We start from the raw sequence: 16,487 nt of genomic DNA on the forward strand, positions 1-16,487 counted from the left end.
TGGTGAGAGGGGCTTAGTGGCAGAAGGAAGTGTCAGAGTTGTGAAAACCATTCTTATGCTAAAAATATGATCATTTTAAAAGGCGTTTTTCTAGTTCCTTAGTGTAGAGAAAAGCTTGAACATGTGAAACCTAAATGAGCAAATGTTATTAAGTCCAATTTCTAAAAATGTCTCTATTTTGCAAACGATCACTTGATTTTAGGGGCCTGTTTGATCTTGGCAATGTTACTAGAGTATCTGACAGCGGGGCCCTCCCTGGGGGAGCTAGTCTTTAGCTGTCAATTTCTGGGCAACAACATGTGTAATGTGTAATGCAGATTTACAAATCAACTCAATAAATAATTTGCATGTGACTATGACCTTTACGATCATCAAGCAGAACAGCTGCCTAGTTGCCATCTCAGTTGCAGCTCAGCTCAGCTAAACAAGTGACATCTCTAACCATGAGAATAGGGACAGTGGCTACTGTGAGAGAGTATGGGGGCTTCAGCAAGAGGATGGCCAGTATGTGTGTGTGGAGGGTCTCTAGTGAAGGTGGTTGGTTTCTGTGTGATGTGAGGGAAGCTTGTACATGTATGGAGCACAAGCATGGGAGCGGCTGGTGTTTGGAGATGGGCCCTGCTGAGAGGTGAGTTAGTGACTGTAGGTAGAAGCTCTAGTGGAGGGAGTTGGTGAGCCTTGGGGAGAAGCAATACCGGGGTGTATATAGAATAGTATGTGAACAATGGGAACAACTTGTGTGCATGTGATGGAGCAGAGAGGCCTCACACCAGCAATGACAGGGTAAAGGAGGCTGATGAGCTTCCCCTGGGCAATGAGGAATCCAGGTGGTCATGTCCAGCTACATCCACAGATTTTGGCAGCTGTGGAGAGAACAACTAGAAGCAGGAGCTCTAGCCCAGTTTGGGCCTGACCAGGAAGGAGTCCAGAGCTCTGTCTCCATGAGTGGCGGAGACACCTGGTTGCAGTCCTGAAATGGAGCTCGCTTGCCAGCTGGATCAGCTCTCCTAGCAGGGAAAACCAGACTCCTGGGAGGATGGGGACTCAGCAGGAGCACAGACAGTTTGAGATATCAGCCCAGAATGGAAGGTTGTGGCCCCAGAGATTTGTCAAAAGCCCTCTTTTTGTTTTGATCCTGACTACCTGTGAGGTTCAGTGCCTTCAGAGGAGTAGGAACAAAGGGTACTTTGGCCTGAGAGCCAAAACACCACTACATGGGACCTCTGAGAGGCAGACATGGAGAGCTGCAGCGGGGTGAGTTGTGCCTTGAAGGACAGACAGGAGATGCCACCATGGAAACATAGCTACAGGGTATCACTACTACAGGTGGAGGCAGCTAATGTGTAATGGGACAGGGTAATTAAGAGAGGCATGTTTAGAAAAGCGGGGTGTGGAGCAAAGGGAAATAAGCCACCCCAAATCAGTGAAGAAAATCTCTTAAAGGAAAACATATGTTTAAAGTGGCAAAACTTTCCAAAAATGTGGGCCTAAAAGAGACTGAATAAGCACCTAATTATGGAGGAAAATGTAAATAATAAGGGGGAGGAGAAGGAAGTAAACCCACTTTGAATTAGGAGATTGCCAGTTTTATAAGGTATTTGTTTAATATTTTAAATCTATGACTTGATGATACATACTCTGTTTACATACAAATTAACAGAGAAAGGAGTTGTCATTTAAAGTCAGGTGTTCCCCACCCCAGAATTTCATGATGGTTTGCTGGGTGGCACCCCAGTTTTTATTTTTGAAAATACAGGTATGTGAGCAGTGCAGAAGTTCCCACAGGAGAAGCAAGACATTGCTGGGCAGAGGGGAGACAACCAGGTTAATTGGATGTTCTTCTCCTTAGGGACCAGGTTTTCAAATGCTTAACATCCAGAATTGCTTAGCAAATGCTTAGCACCCCCTCTGTTTAACATGCCCCCTCTCCCTATCAGCTCCCCAAAGAGAGGCCCCCAGAACCTCACTCAAGTCCCAACAACTTTGCCCTGCATCTGCGGGGTGGAGCCTGAAGACACAGAGTACGGGGCAAATGACATGCATGGCACTGCTCCTTCCTCAGATCAGCATGGGGGCGGGGAGGGCAGGGAACCTCATTTGGGAGTGGGGGGGGGGTGGGCGAGAAGGGTTCACGTCACTTCCTCGCCCTCAGGCTCAGGCTGCATGTGGCCGTGGCCTGGGGGACACAGAAGGTCTCTGCCATTTCCTCAGGACATTGCTGAAAAGCACGGAGGGTGGGTATGTTCCATTTCCTCCCTCGGGCTGCACGATGGGGTGGAGGGATTTGCTGGAAGGGCTGGAGACAGAGGGCGCGCTGCAATCCCTCCTCTAGGCAGGACACCGATTAACAGGGTGGGGTTGCTGCACTGCCCTCCCTCAGGCAGACACGGTGGGACGCGTCCCTCCCTCCTGCTCAGAAAGCAGTTGCTGTCCGTGGCGGTGGGGGGGGCTGCCCGTCCCTACCCCGTCAGCAGTCCAGGAGGAGGAGGAGTCAGAGTGGTTGTGGTGCGGGGCACAGCTTCTCTTCCAGGACAGTCCTCTCCCTGAAAAGTGTGGAGTTCTTCCATCGACTCCATTGGGAAGTGTTTGCCAGGAGCAGTCACTGCAGAAATGCTGCGTGTGCAGATCCCGCTCCTGGTTTGTTCCATGCTGCTAGTTTGCTACAGTTTGCCTGAAGACGATACAGCTTTGAGTCAGGACCAAGTGCCCTACTTTTTGAGTAAGTGAAGCAATAATCAGCTATGTTGAGAAACTAGCGCGGAGGGCAGCTGCTTTTGAACAGCCCCGGGCTTCATGTTGTTGCTGCTTTTCTTTTCGTTTCCTGTTCTGCCCTGCAGTTGTCAGATAAGTGAAAGAGCGGCACCTGCCCTCAGCCTGTTGGGGGGAGGCGTTCCCACTGACAGCACGTTTACATGTGGCGACTCTTTGGCAGCAGCAGGGCATTCCGCCTTTCGTTTGGGAAATGAACTTATTCGCTGGCTACACTAGGACATGTTCTCCATTGTTCAAACCACACCCCTCGCCTCTTCTCGTGAAATCGCGCTGCCTCTTCCTTTCTCTTCTGGAGAAAACCCACCCCCCGTTGTCACTGTACCAGTGCTCCTGTGACCTCTATACTTTGCCTGTGGGGAGGGCAGTGGGGCTGACTCCCAGTCTCCTGAGGGAAGTTCTACTGAACTTTGGGGAAGGGTTACCATAACTGAACTTTCCAAAAAGAGGACACCCCTGAGAGTATCTACCAATTCCCCTGGTATTAATGCTTGACAGTATATTAATATGTGAGTTGGTATATACTGGTACACATACATGCCCTTGCAGGGGTGTCCTCTTTTTGGAAAGTTCAAATATGGTAACCCCACTTTAGAGCAGATCTTCTTTCCCCCACTCCAGCAATTGTAAGTTTTGGGGAGAAGCATAAGGATGCCTCCATCCTAGGCTCTCCTACCTGCCAGAAGGTAGGGTGCTGAAGATTTCTTTCCTCTGCTTCTGGGGAGAGGAATGAGCCTTTCTACCCATTCTTCTGATAGCTTCCCCTGCCTCTTTTCTCTGCCTTTGGGCATATGTTCACGGCAGAGTTAAGTGTTCTGGTGTTTGCACCAGGCTGAGTCTACCACAAATGTGGGCAGCTTCATGATTTTTTTTCCCAGTGGATTGTGGGAGAATTCATCTGGGTTTCTGGGCCATGAGGATAATAATGGGAAGAGAGTGTAGGACTCTGTGATCTAACCTATGTCCTCACTGCAGAGAGGGTGGGTTACCAGGCTGAGGGAGAGCTTCCCATTCTGGTTCTAGCATACACCCCAGGACAGACTGGAGAGCCTAGTTTTAAAGCACCACTATACTGAGATAAAATGTTTGTGTGTGTGAACAGGAAGCACGTTAGGGACAACTCCCAACTAAGAGCCCCAGTTAATTCTTCAGTGAAGGCCAACCCTTTGTTGGAGGAGAATGCAGATACCCTTCTCTCACCTCAGTGACTGTTTCCTCCTTTTATACTTGGAGAACAGACAGTATGTCTTCTTTCACATTCTCACCACAGCTGTCCTCCCCAATGTCTTGCAGAGATCGGTGAAGTTCCCCTTATTATTGGCAGCTGTGTGCTACTATCCCAGCTGCAGTTGGTGAGAGGCGTAAAACTCACCCATTACCGGCAAAAGAAATTTCCAACTGCTTTTCGCGGGAAGTGAAGATGCCCTGTAGCAGTGTTGAACATAATAAACAGGAACTGAAAGTACTGATCGGATGTTGGCCCTTTACCCTTTGCAATCTGACAGGGTTTTTTTCCTTGTATAGAATGATGGCCTAAGCGTATTTCTTTATCCACAGTATGTATTTCCTTTACTAGGCTTGCCTGTATCCCTATAGTGGATGGGGGGAAAATGGCAGTTTTAAAACATTTATGCTTGAAGAGCATATCCAATGGGATCCTGCTTGGATCAGTTTTTCGTTTGGGTCTGTTCAATGTCTCATCAATTATTTAGATACTGGCGTAGAATACTCTTATAAAGTTTGTGGTCAATACCAAATTGGGAGGGGTGCTTCAGAGGGGAGGATTAAAATTTTAAGTGATCTGGACAAATTGGAAGAATGGTCTGAGGTAAATAGGATGAAATTCAATCAGGAAAAAAGCAAAGCGTTCCACTGAGGAAGGGCTAATCAGCTGGATACATGCAAAATAAAAAATGCCTACCTGGGAAGGAGCACTACAGTAAGGAATCTAGGGGTCACAGTGGCTCACAAAATAAAGAAGAGTCAACATTGTAACACCATTACAAAAGAAGCAAACATCATTCTGGGATGAATTATCAGGAGCAGGGCTTCTTTTCTGGCCGAACGGCGTTCCATGGAGAACACCGTTCTGCACCTTTTTTGCTAGCACCACCATTTTAAAAATGCGTCTGGGCAGGTCCGAGCTGCATGTGGCTCTTTAAGGAGCCAAATGTGACTCCTGCTGCTGCTGCCGCCACTGCTCTCTTCCGGCTCCCAGCACCCTGCTGTGCTGAAGGAAGGACTCAATGTACTTGGTTTATCAGCCGGGCGTTAAACCAATTCAATTGAATCCTTCATTCAGCATGGCAGAGCACTGGAAGCTGCCCCTGATGTTTTATGTGGGCAAGTTGGAGGGTGGGGGGAGCCACTATAAAGAGCAGGCAGCTGGTGAAGAAGCACCAGCATGTGGAGCTCCTAGGTAAAGTGACAAGTATGATATAGGTAAAGTGAGTCAGTGTTTGAGGGAAGGGCAGTTTGGGGTTGTGTTGTGGGATGTTAATCCCCCTGGCGGGGAGAATGCAGCGAGAGGTTGAGCCTGGGGGCGACAGGAGGTACAGATTCGGGCTGGTGGGGGTTAAACTGCCGGGAGGCGTGAGGGGGTGAGGATTGTGGTTCTAGGGGGTGAGTTTAGGGCTTAAGTTCCAGCAGTGGGGGCAGGGCGGTTTAAGGCTTGAGTTCCAGCACCCTTTTTTCTAGGGGGAAAAAAAGCACTGATCAGGCATATTGTAAGCAAGACGCGAGAAGTAATTCTTCCACTCTACGCTGCATTGGTTAGGCCTACAGTGGATTATGGTGTGCAGTTCTGGAAAAGATGTGAACAAAATGGAGAAAGACCAGAGAAGAGCAACAAAAATGATGAAAGGTCTAGAAAACATGACCTATGAGGGAAGTTTGAAAAAATCAGGCTTGCTTAGCCTGGAAAAGAGAAGACTTGGTACGGGTGCCGGAATCCCCCTCTCACTTTTTGAAAGTGGACTGGCCTTGCCTAATCCCTTCCCATGGCTCTCCTGACTTACCTCTTCTCCCCTGGCCAGACCAGAAGCGGAGCCTAGGCAGCGGTGGGGGGCTGCAGACCCTCTACCTGCTGGGGTCCTGCACAAAGCATTGGTCCATGTCCCCAGCCACTCACCAAGGGCAGATGAAGAATTCGCAGCTGCCCAGGTGGCTCTTACCATGGCTGTGCTATGGATCTGAGGCCTCGGCCCAGGGCATGGAGATCTGTGAGGCTGCCAGGGAGCCTCTGCATCCCAGACAGGTGCTCTGGGCTTCTTGGCCCCACTCCAGCTTCTGCCTTGTCCAAGGGCAGGGCCTCAGGAGGAATAGGAGAGACAGAGGTAGAGCCATGGACAGAACCTCCAGGCCCACCCCCACATTTGGGAAGGCTCTGCTGCCCTTGAGTGGGGACACAAATGTTAATATGCTTGGAAACTCTTACAAGGAGGAGGGAGAAAAATTGTTCTCCTTAACCTTTGAGAATAAAACAAGAAGAAATGGGCTTAAATTGGAACAAAAGCAGTTTAGGTTGGACCTCAGGAAAAATTTCCTGTCGGGATGGTAAAGCACTGAAATAAATTGCCCTAGGGAGATTGTGGAATCGCCATCAGTCGAGATTTTTACGACCAATTTAGACAAACATCTGCCTAGGAGGACAAATAATACCTAGGCCTGCTGTGAGAGCAGGGGAGTAGACTAGGTGACCTCTCCAGGTTCCTTCTGATGCCGTGATTCAGCTCTTCTCAGTGAGGTTTGCAAACTTGCAGAGCATCTAATTGGTCCGTGTTCTTCATGTCCTCTGCAGGGAAGACAAGAAATAATGGGCTTGATCTACAGCAAAGGAGATTTATATTAGATTTTAGGAAAATCTTTTAAGAGCTTAATTACCATCGTAGTTAGAATAGAATTTCAAGGGAGGTCGTAAAATCCCTGTCATTAGACGTTTTAAGAGCAGCTTGTACAAACACCTATCAGGGATGGTCTGGATTTTCCTGGTCCTGCCTCAGTGCGGTGGACTGGACCAGTTGATGTTTTGGGATCTCTTCTAGCTCTACCTTTGATTCAGAGAATGTTCTGAGGGAAAGATTTTATGACTAATTATTTTGTGTGCCTTATTATTTGGGTGAACAGCTTGAGTTACATTGAACACTCCTGATTTTTAGGAATGGTAAACGTGTGTCAACTGAGCATAAAAATCACTAATTTCTCTTGAAAGTCTTGGTCTACATAGGTAACACGTTATATAACATAAAATGAGTGGCACAATGCTGAATATTTAAAAACGCAAGTGAGAATGAGTTGAGGAATACTAGACATAGTCCTAAATAAAAGGGTGGGATTTTTTTGCATTAGGTGATGAAGGATGGCTGAAAGCTTAATGCATTTTTTTCATGTGACCACCAACTTGAAACCATGTTTTTTTTCTTTCTTTTTGAGTACCAGTTTTTGTATTTTGGTCAAAACTAAGGCCCTGGTCCTGCATAGCGTAATACTTTTTTCAGATTATCGTGAACTCAGACTTCTTTTTCCCCACCTCCAGATAAAGGCATATTTATCATCCAAAGTGAACATCTCAACCTGTGCATTAAAGCAGATACATTTAGACTAGTTCTTGAAGACTGCAATCAACTTTCCAAATATATGCTGTGGAAATGGGTATCAAAACGTCATCTTTTCAACATAGGCAGAAGCACTTGTCTAGGACTGAACATCAGTAATGAAGAGCAGCCATTAATCCTGTCAGAATGTGATTCTTCTCAGCATTCATTATGGTGGAACTGTAATGGAAAGCTGTTGGTTGGTGTATCAGAATACAAGCTCTCAGCTGAAAATGATAAACACATTGTGGCAAAAAGGATCAGCAATCATGAGTGGAAGCAGTATATGTCCTATGATGACGGTCTTTGTGAACGTCCATTTCAAGGTAAAAATAAAACTTAGTCTCCATTCCCATTAGAATTTTGTATATATTTTCATTCCTGTGTCAGGCTGCGTCTTTACATTAGTTCTTTATTTTACACTGTTGTGTGCCATCACAAGCTGAATTAGGATCCCAGTATTACCAGCCCTTTGATTTTTAAAAATCCTCAAAGTACAAGTAATTAGATTAATTTAATTTAAAAAAAAAGGGATGAAGTACGATGAGTCTGGTACTGATTTTCAGATTCTTTAATGATCCCATCATTCCCTGCCCCCTCCATTTCAGTGCCATGCATTTATGTTTTGAGAGGACACAGTTAACCTCAGACACAAAATATGTGCACACAATTGTCAGGAGAGGTTTCTTCTGTCTTCCTTCTCACATGGGCTCCATATTTACCTCTCTTAGCACCTGGGTCAGAATATAAAGATACAGCTAGGATTGCCAGGTTGTCAGAATGTTTAGCCGGGACATGCCCTAGCTGTAGGAATCCCGGCTGGTGGAGAATTTCCATGACTGATGTGACGTCCCCTATTGATGCAAAAATGTTCTGCTGGACATTTTTGCATTAATGTGGAACGCAGGAGTTGTCATGGAAATTCGGGTCTGTCCTGTGGATTGCGGGACTTTTGGCAACTCTAGGTATAACATAGGTGATCCAAGGCTGAAGCCCTTATCAAGAAAATTAGCAGGTGTTAAGTGCCCACTGGCAGCCAACCTCCTCACTTTACTCCCCTCTCCGCTTCAGTGCCTCTCACCCACCAGATAACCCCACTAACCAACTCCCCACCCTGAGCCTCTGAACCAGTGAGCTGAGCATTTGGGTGTCTACCTAGGAGAGATTCAGGTGTGCCGCCAAGCTGATTAGCAAAGCTCCCACAGCCAGCAACGTGTGTTTCTGTTGGTGGGGCACATTCCGTCGTGCCTTGATGCACATAACAAAATTTATTCTGCCCGTAGATGGGAAGAATTAGAGGGACCACTGCTCCTGACTGCTCTGAAATAGCCGTTTGATGGTGTTTAGAGGCTCTGGGAGTGGGGAGGGGCAGGAAAAGGTGGAGAGAGGTTGGACCAGAGGCACTGAAATGCAGAGGCTTGGAGAGGAGGGTATAGTGGTGGCAGAGTAAGGGCAGGCCGGGACAGGGTTGCATGGTGGGCAGGAGGAGGGTCAAGATATACATCTGGCCCTTCACTGAGTCTCTCCATGAGGAGCCCTTTCAAGCGACAGGGCCAGCATCCACCTGTCTCTCCCATAGTTCTCCCTAATCTTAGGCTGTTTCTCCAGATTCCAGCACCTTAGTTTACCAACCATGCTCCTCATCTGGTTCAAGTAGCCTCTGGCCCCTGTTACAGACGTCCCTTTGGGAGCTATGGAAGGTGCAAAAATCCAGTGAATTAGAACAGCTTTATCAAAGCAAAATAGTACAGGTTATGCCTCCAAAAACTGACATTCTCTCAGCCAGCAGCATTCCTCATCTGGCAGGATGAGGTATGTTCTGGACCAGAGAGCCAGGGCAGGCAGGCAACCAGCTGGCAGCCCCAAGTGGGGCAGCAATGTTGGGCTGGAGGTGGCATCCCCGTGCAGCCCCATAGAGGGCACTGGGGCCAGAGTGATGGTTTCCCCCAGCAGGCCCCCAATGGGGTGCCGGAGCTCTGGCACACCTCCTCCGCCACCAGCGGGGCAGTGGCACCTAAGCACTGGGTTTCCGCCAGCAGCCTCTTGCAGGATCAGAGCGCTGGGGCTGTGACGGGGGGCTGGCTGTGGTGGTGAGCCACGGCTGGAGAGCTGTAGAGTGAGTTGGTGGTGGACAGGAGTGGGGACATTAACCTCCCCTGGTCCAGCCAAATCCCTTGGTTGAGACCATTGCGGTCCCTAGGGAGCCAGAGCAGGGAGGTACAGCCTGCCTTATTCACCTTTAGAAGCATAGCAGTCAGAGAGGAAGGGGTTAAAACAACAAATAGGCCAAAATAAATAATAACTTAAGCTTAGATCTTCTCAAGATTTGGGTAGATCTTCCCTGTACTCCAGCATCTGGGAAAGGAGGGTCTGTATCTTGTCAGCAGTCACTGCTTCCTTCTTTCTCTCTCTTCGCTTCAGAGCTGCGACCTTAATTTATCCTACTTCCTTTTTTAATTTTTCTCCATTTGAATTCTCTTACCTTCTTGGTGTTCTTAGCCACACTGCTGATCAGAGCACTGTGGGGACAAATCTTCCATAATGGTGACTCCTGCATTGGTTAAGTACTGGTGATTGGCTACTGTGGGTTCCTGCTGATATGAAAAAAAAATCATTCAGGACTGTTAGCAAGTTAGTAATCAAGTAGACTGAGGTATATACAGTAAACTCTTTCATATCCAGCATCCTGTTACCCGGAGCTCTCAAATAAATGGTATTATAACCATAAGTAAGTTTTAGTTAAGTTTTCCATAAGCACAATATAGTGAAAATAAATACAGCAAATACAGTATAAATTTACAGTGTACAATACTACTACTGTTTGTCAAATAAAGTACTCCACATACATTTGTTTGTTTATTAATAGCTAATCTTGTTTTTCTTTAGTGTTATGCATTGCTAGGTGTTTATCTCACTATTATCCAGTATATCTGAATATCCAGCAACTTCCCGGTCCTGGGGCTGCCAGATATGAAAGAGTTTACTGTATAATGTCCATGCAAATAATTTAGCCATCTTTCATGTTTATCACAATGTCCATTAACTTTGCCGGACTTGTAAAGAGATTCATTAGTGAATAAACTGCTCTCCCACCCTTACTGGGGCAGACAGCTGTCAGCTGTGGAAAACCAACTCTGTGTTGGCTGTGCCTGATCTGCAGACAGAGGACTTTGCTCTCCTGTCTATCAGTTCAGCACCTTTCACAAACATTAGTTTCATCCTAAAACTTAATCGCAGTGCTTAAAAACTTCCCCTTTACTGAAGGGCAATGCAGTGAAGTTAATACATTATTTAGGGAGGCAAAGCTTCTTTGCAGCTTTCAGATGTATTGCTTTCTATATTTTGTTAATGAAAGTTTAGTAGGAAAATATCCAGCTATTTTGTGATGCTATTAATCAAAGATCTATTGTAGTGGTGTCCAGTAGAAGCTTAAGGATCGCCACCCCACCCCCCCCACTCAAAACACTGTCCCCACACAAACTGCCGGTGACTCACCAGAGCCATCTCCCCGACTGCAGCTGCTGGGCTGGGGCTGGAGCCACACAGGGCCCCGGGGGCTGGAGCCGCAGCTATATCCGGCGTCGCAGGAGCCCTATGGCTCCAGGCCAGAGTCGCAGGAGGAGCCACCGTCACTGGCACCACACGCTTGTCCCACCAACTGGTGGGGTGCATGTGCAGCGTGTGCATTCTATGTGTGCAGCACTAAGGAGCCGCATGTCACCGCACTATGGTGTCCAGTTTACCACATGGGGTGAATGACAAGCATATTGGACAACACGGATCTATTGAATTCAGATAGAACTGGGTACACTTCCTCAAAGTCAGTCTGTTGTCATTCACATTGTAAAAGATTTTTTTTTCCCTTTGGCAAAAGATACACGTTAAAATTCTAGTTGCAAGGAACTACAGAAGGGAGGAATAAACAGGAAAATTCAAAAACAGAAAAAAATCCAGAAAATTCTTCTTAAGTTGCTTGTTTGGTATTGAATACATAGACGTAAGGATGGAATGTTCAAAGCCCTGGTCTTGAAAGTGTATCTGAAAGGATTTGGATGAGCTAAACTTGCATTTGTGCATGCAGCTCAGGCAATTGCATGTGTTGTGCTAATGGACTTTTTTATGTGCAGTTCGTCATAAATCTAGATTTTGTATGTATAATTACTTTTGCATGTACATTTGTATAGTAGTAAATTAGAGCCAGGGCTTTGAAAAATTGCCTGAAAGTCCTAGGCTTACTGGAACTTTAAAAAATAAGCTTCAGCTGATATAAGCTGCTGAGGTTTTAATAACAGCATTGTTGTGGTATGATGTATAAGTAGAAAACTAACTAGTGTTTGACTGACACAGGTTTTCCTTTAACATGTGATTTATTCCTTTTATTTTATTTGTGTAGAAACATATACCCTGTTGGGAAATTCTCTTGGTTTCCCTTGTATTTTTCCATTTAAATATAAGAAGAAATGGTACTATGAATGCACCAGAGAGAGCAGGGAATTTTACTGGTGTGCCACAACAAGTCAGTATGAACGAGATGAAAAATGGGGATATTGCCCAAATGCTGGTATGTACTGCCTTTCTTCTCTGTTCTGTAAATAAAAGTTTGCTTGAGATATACACTGTTTCAAGGAGAGCTGGCTGTCTTATGAATAGCGAGATCATTGCCATCCTGTAAGCACGGATATTTCTTAAAATAATTATAGACATTATCATAATCCTTTATGCATATTTCTGAGACCCAAATTCAGGTCCCTAGAGCAAAATAGGAATACAAGGAATGTCCCCTGGCTGTATCTATGCCCTTCTACCAGCCCACCTGTCCAGATGATCTGTGGAGAATTTTTCTACAGCATGTGGGTGGATGATGATTCATTCTTTACAGGGCCTCTGCTGTTTTTGACTACAGCACACCTTTTAAGCTTCTTTTGGTCCACACACTGCCTTCAGCTGACTCAGTATTTCAACCTGAAATATTTAAATCAATAATAAACATTAGCTGATATGTTTAAGGTTCCAGGAATTCCTAACTTTTGAGTGCTTTATTGTAGCACTTTGTGTTTTTAATTTAATGTGTGCATAAGCATTTAAAAACAAACAAACTGTATACATAGACATCATTACAGACAGCATCAGGAGGCTTGGGACCTTTAGACCCATCAGTAGAACCTTGCCACTTAAGCTCACAGAGTAACTGGTTGCAGTAGCAGGTTGTCTTATGCTATGGGACGCTATGCCAGTGAGTTTCATGGATATTTGTTGACGCCAAGGGAATGGTGAAATTCAAGGATCTTGTTCCATTCCAAGCCTTAGAGGGGACTCTTCTGTAGTAGATATAAACCCTTCTGCTCATTCCTCATGAGTGTGATCCCCTTCTGCCCCATATCTCCAGCCTGGCCCACTTCTGTTTCTTCTCTACTCCTCTCTCTTCATCCCTGGTCCAGTCTCCTCAATTAAGTTGTCCCAGATTCTACTGCATTCAGGCTTTTCATCCCAGTCGTGGTCTCCTTGCCCAGGAAATCCTTGTCTTACCCTCTGATCTCCCAGTCCAACCCTACCCACTCCCCAGTTTCAGCCACCTTACTCAACTATTCCCATTTTTCTTTTTCTCCCCCCAGTTCCTTATTCCCAGTCTCCTTTCCCACCTAAACCAAGTGTCCCTGCTCCCAGTTTTTCATCTGATTTCTCTCCCCCACTATCCCCTCAAGGACTCTAGTCCCCTCTCATGCAAATGTTTATCATCCTTCCTGGTTCTGTTCTCCCTCCTTTGGTTCCTTCTCCAATTACAGTCTCTCCCAATCTCTTCACCTAGTCAGTCCCAATTTCTCCCCCCTCAGATTCACCTCACCTTGATTTCAGTCTTCCTCTACCTACTGGCTCCCCCCAGTCTCACCCTCCTTTCCTGAGTAGTCACATTCCCCTCCCCACAACCTGAACTTCCAGTTTCCCTCCCATCCAGCTGCTGATTTTCTGTCCCGTTGTCCCTTTTTCTCCCCTGGCCCCAGTTTTGATTCCTGTTCTCTCTGTATTTCAGTCAGGCATCTTCGTCCATGGTGCCTAGGCACAGCAAGGAGAGGTTAGCCTTGAGAGCCAGAAGAGTGCAAGTCTTCATGTTTTCTCCATTCAGGTTCCTAGATACAAATCTGACACAGCCCAGAGCTGCAGTTGCAGGGAAAATCTTGTTCAGTCCTGGGCTGGAGTATGACCAGTGTGAGTTGGATCTTCAGCAAGTTCAGTTGTTAAAATCTAAGAAGTCTCTTCTGAGCAGCTGCAAACTAATTTTTCAAAGGCATATAACTCAGCCAAATTTCCCACAAGGACAGCATTTACACCAGAGATCACTTCCTGCCAAAAGCTTGTGAACACCACAACTTTTTGAAAGAAAAGGTCTCCAGAATTTGCTAACATGGATAAAACAACATATTTATCCCTACCCATGTTCTTGTAAATATCTGAACTATTTTAACTCAAAATTGTGCCTGAGACACACTGTGGAAAATTATAGCCCAAAGCTTTAGAGTTCAGCAAAGTTATAAGCCCAGGAACTGCAGACAGGGTTTTATAATGGGGAAAAAATCAGCAAATCTTAATGTACAGTACTATCAGGCTTGTCTTTGTAAATGGTTTATAATGTAATCCTCACCTAACAGACAGTTCTCATGGGTACTTGAAACTATAACGGACTTTCCCCTCCCTCTGTGGGGATGGGGTCCACCCTGTTCCTGCAGAGTTCACTGTGAGTGAATGTCACCAGTAAGCTTTGTCATGGCTCTGTCTTCTGGATGCCAGGTGAGGACTTTCCCCTAGTACTCACTAAAATAAATGCTGAGCCATTCATTTACATTGGTGAAATGTCTCTTTTAATTCACATAGCATCCTATTTCCTTGTGTGCCTTTAACACTAGAACATTGAAAATGAATTCAAACTTACGCTTTGATGGCATTTTCACTTGGTGTTCAACATTAATTAACAAGATCCTTAGATAATACTGTTATCTGTGTAACAGTTTTGTTGCTTCATTTTTTTAATTGATTTTCAAACAGAGGCTGGTTGTGGCACTTTTTGGGAGAAGAAATCCGGCACCCAAATTTGCTATCAGTTCAATCTTTTTTCTAGTCTTTCTTGGAATGAGGCACGTATTGCGTGTCAGACACAAGGAGGAGATTTGCTGAGTATCACAGACATGACAGAACAGAAGTATATAAGTGGTGAGCAGATGTCCAGTTATGTTAAAATTTACTTAAATATATGTTTTGCTTATTTAGCTGGGAAGTTCTGCTTTCGAAAGGGCCAGGATGTCATTCTGTGGGTTAAGTTCTTCTCTTCAGTAGAAATGGGCCCCAGTCAAAAGCTGGATCCAAGATCTCCAGGCTTTGAAAAAGTTCAGACACAGGTTTAAATCAAAACTTTACAACTTCGGGATATTCCTACAAGGTAGCCTGAGAAGCAGGCTGTATGGAGCAGGCATTCATTAGTCAGGCCTAGACCAGTGAGGCCCCAACTAATGTATTCATGTGGAAGGGTTTCCATAGCCTTGCAAAGCAGTGCTACACCATAGCCACCAATATCTAGCATATACACTTATTTTCTTACCCATATCTGTTTTCTGACTCTTTCCACACCATTTGGTCCAGTGTAATTCTTTTTAAAATCTGAGTGCAAGTAAGCTATGTGCTTAATAGACCAAGTCCCCGGTTAATGTATATGTTACTCCAGGATGTAGCTATTTTATTAGTCCTTTCCCCCTCCCAGTGGGTTACCATGTGGCTTCTTATTTCTTTCCTGAAACTGAACCCTTTTTGGAAATCTGCTGATGTATATCTGGCCTTTGCAGCTCCATACAGGTAGCCCTTCAGTCCTATTAAATCCCAACCCAGGAAGCAGAGAAGTGACACGAGAGAAGCAGTAAAGAGAGAGGTCTCATGGGAAAAGTAAATAGTGCATGGCTACTGTTCATAGGGTCTCTGCGTGGGAACCTGGAATACTGGGTGAGTCCAGGTTCCCCTAACAGCCATAGGTAAAGAGGTGCAAACCCCAAGTAGAGGACAGCCCTTGTTTTGGACCCCAATGAAAGGGTTGAATTTATAGTTCCCAGAGACAAGACTGAACCCCTGCAAGGGCAAACATACTGTTAGTTATATGACCCCTTAGTATTCCAGAAAGGGTTTTATTTGAACTTCATGACTTGATTGGAGGGATGAGCTCCTGAAGACCTACTAAGGTCAACTGGCAGCGTTCAGGGGGTGCCAAGAGTTTGAAAAAGACTGAAGTACCACACCTAGCCGCAAGGAGACAATGAAGCAGTGAATGTCCTGTTTACTGCTTTGTACCTGAAGTGGCTGTAAGCATATCACTGCATCAGACATGAGATGTCTGATATCCCAGATATGCAAATGGAATAGTAGTGACTGTAGGAGCACCGATTCCAGGCAGACAACATGTCCAAGTTGACCCAATCATTGCAGACCACAAAGTGAAGCATGTCAGATGGTGCTTACAAATGGGTGCTGGAATTATGAGCAAGAAGGGCATACAAGTTGGATTTGCCCCTGGAGTAACAGACAAGGAAGATCACTGGCTATCTCAGAGTACTGAGGCACCTGGGGAAGTCAAGGTCATAAAAGGTTCCTGGTCTCAGATAAGAGATTTGACAGGTGTTGAAGAGACAACTAAAACATACAGTTTGAGGCCAAGAAGAATTAAATCCCTTGGGCCATCTGTTTTAAGTATGGGGAGCTGGGGCTTGTAAAGGACATTGTCTGGCAAAGACACTGAACTTCAGCCAGAGGTGACCTCACAATGAGAGTGGGAGCTGTTATGTATGGTCAAGCTCAAAGTACAGAAATCAGAGCCAGAGCTTCACCATGGAGTCCACCATCTCCCTCACTTACTGGGGGATATAGTGATGTATCCTTAGGCCATAAGAGAGGGGAATTGCACAAGTTTGGAGGGGAGGTGCAGGAGGCAAAAATATTCATTTAGAGCAGCAGTTCCCAACCTTTTTGAGATTGGGACCCATTTTGAAAATTGAGGAAGACTTAGTGACATAAGGCAATTCAAAATACTGGGGGAGGAGATTCTCTCCTGGGAAAAATGCACCCCCTCACCTCCCAATTTAAACCCCTCTCAGC

General features: G+C 45.6%; 1 protein-coding gene across 3 annotated transcripts in view; it reads left to right on the forward strand.

The window, feature by feature from the left end:
• Positions 1-2,059: 2,059 nt before the first annotated feature.
• The window catches only part of PLA2R1 (phospholipase A2 receptor 1), a 72,773-nt gene continuing 58,345 nt past the window's right edge, over positions 2,060-16,487 (forward strand). The window contains exons 1-4 of one of the 3 annotated variants that reach the window (XM_075001352.1): positions 2,060-2,234; positions 7,304-7,687; positions 11,755-11,922; positions 14,400-14,564. In XM_075001352.1, coding sequence (XP_074857453.1) covers positions 2,069-2,234; positions 7,304-7,687; positions 11,755-11,922; positions 14,400-14,564 — 883 coding nt within the window. In that variant the 5' untranslated portion in view covers positions 2,060-2,068. Of the gene's footprint in view, positions 2,239-2,380; positions 2,720-7,303; positions 7,688-11,754; positions 11,923-14,399; positions 14,565-16,487 lie in introns of those variants that run through there. The other 2 variants (XM_075001355.1, XM_075001354.1) reach the window with 2 other exon arrangements.

The sequence above is a fragment of the Carettochelys insculpta genome, chromosome 8, assembly GCF_033958435.1.
Source record: "Carettochelys insculpta isolate YL-2023 chromosome 8, ASM3395843v1, whole genome shotgun sequence".
Lineage (NCBI taxonomy): Eukaryota > Metazoa > Chordata > Testudines > Carettochelyidae > Carettochelys > Carettochelys insculpta.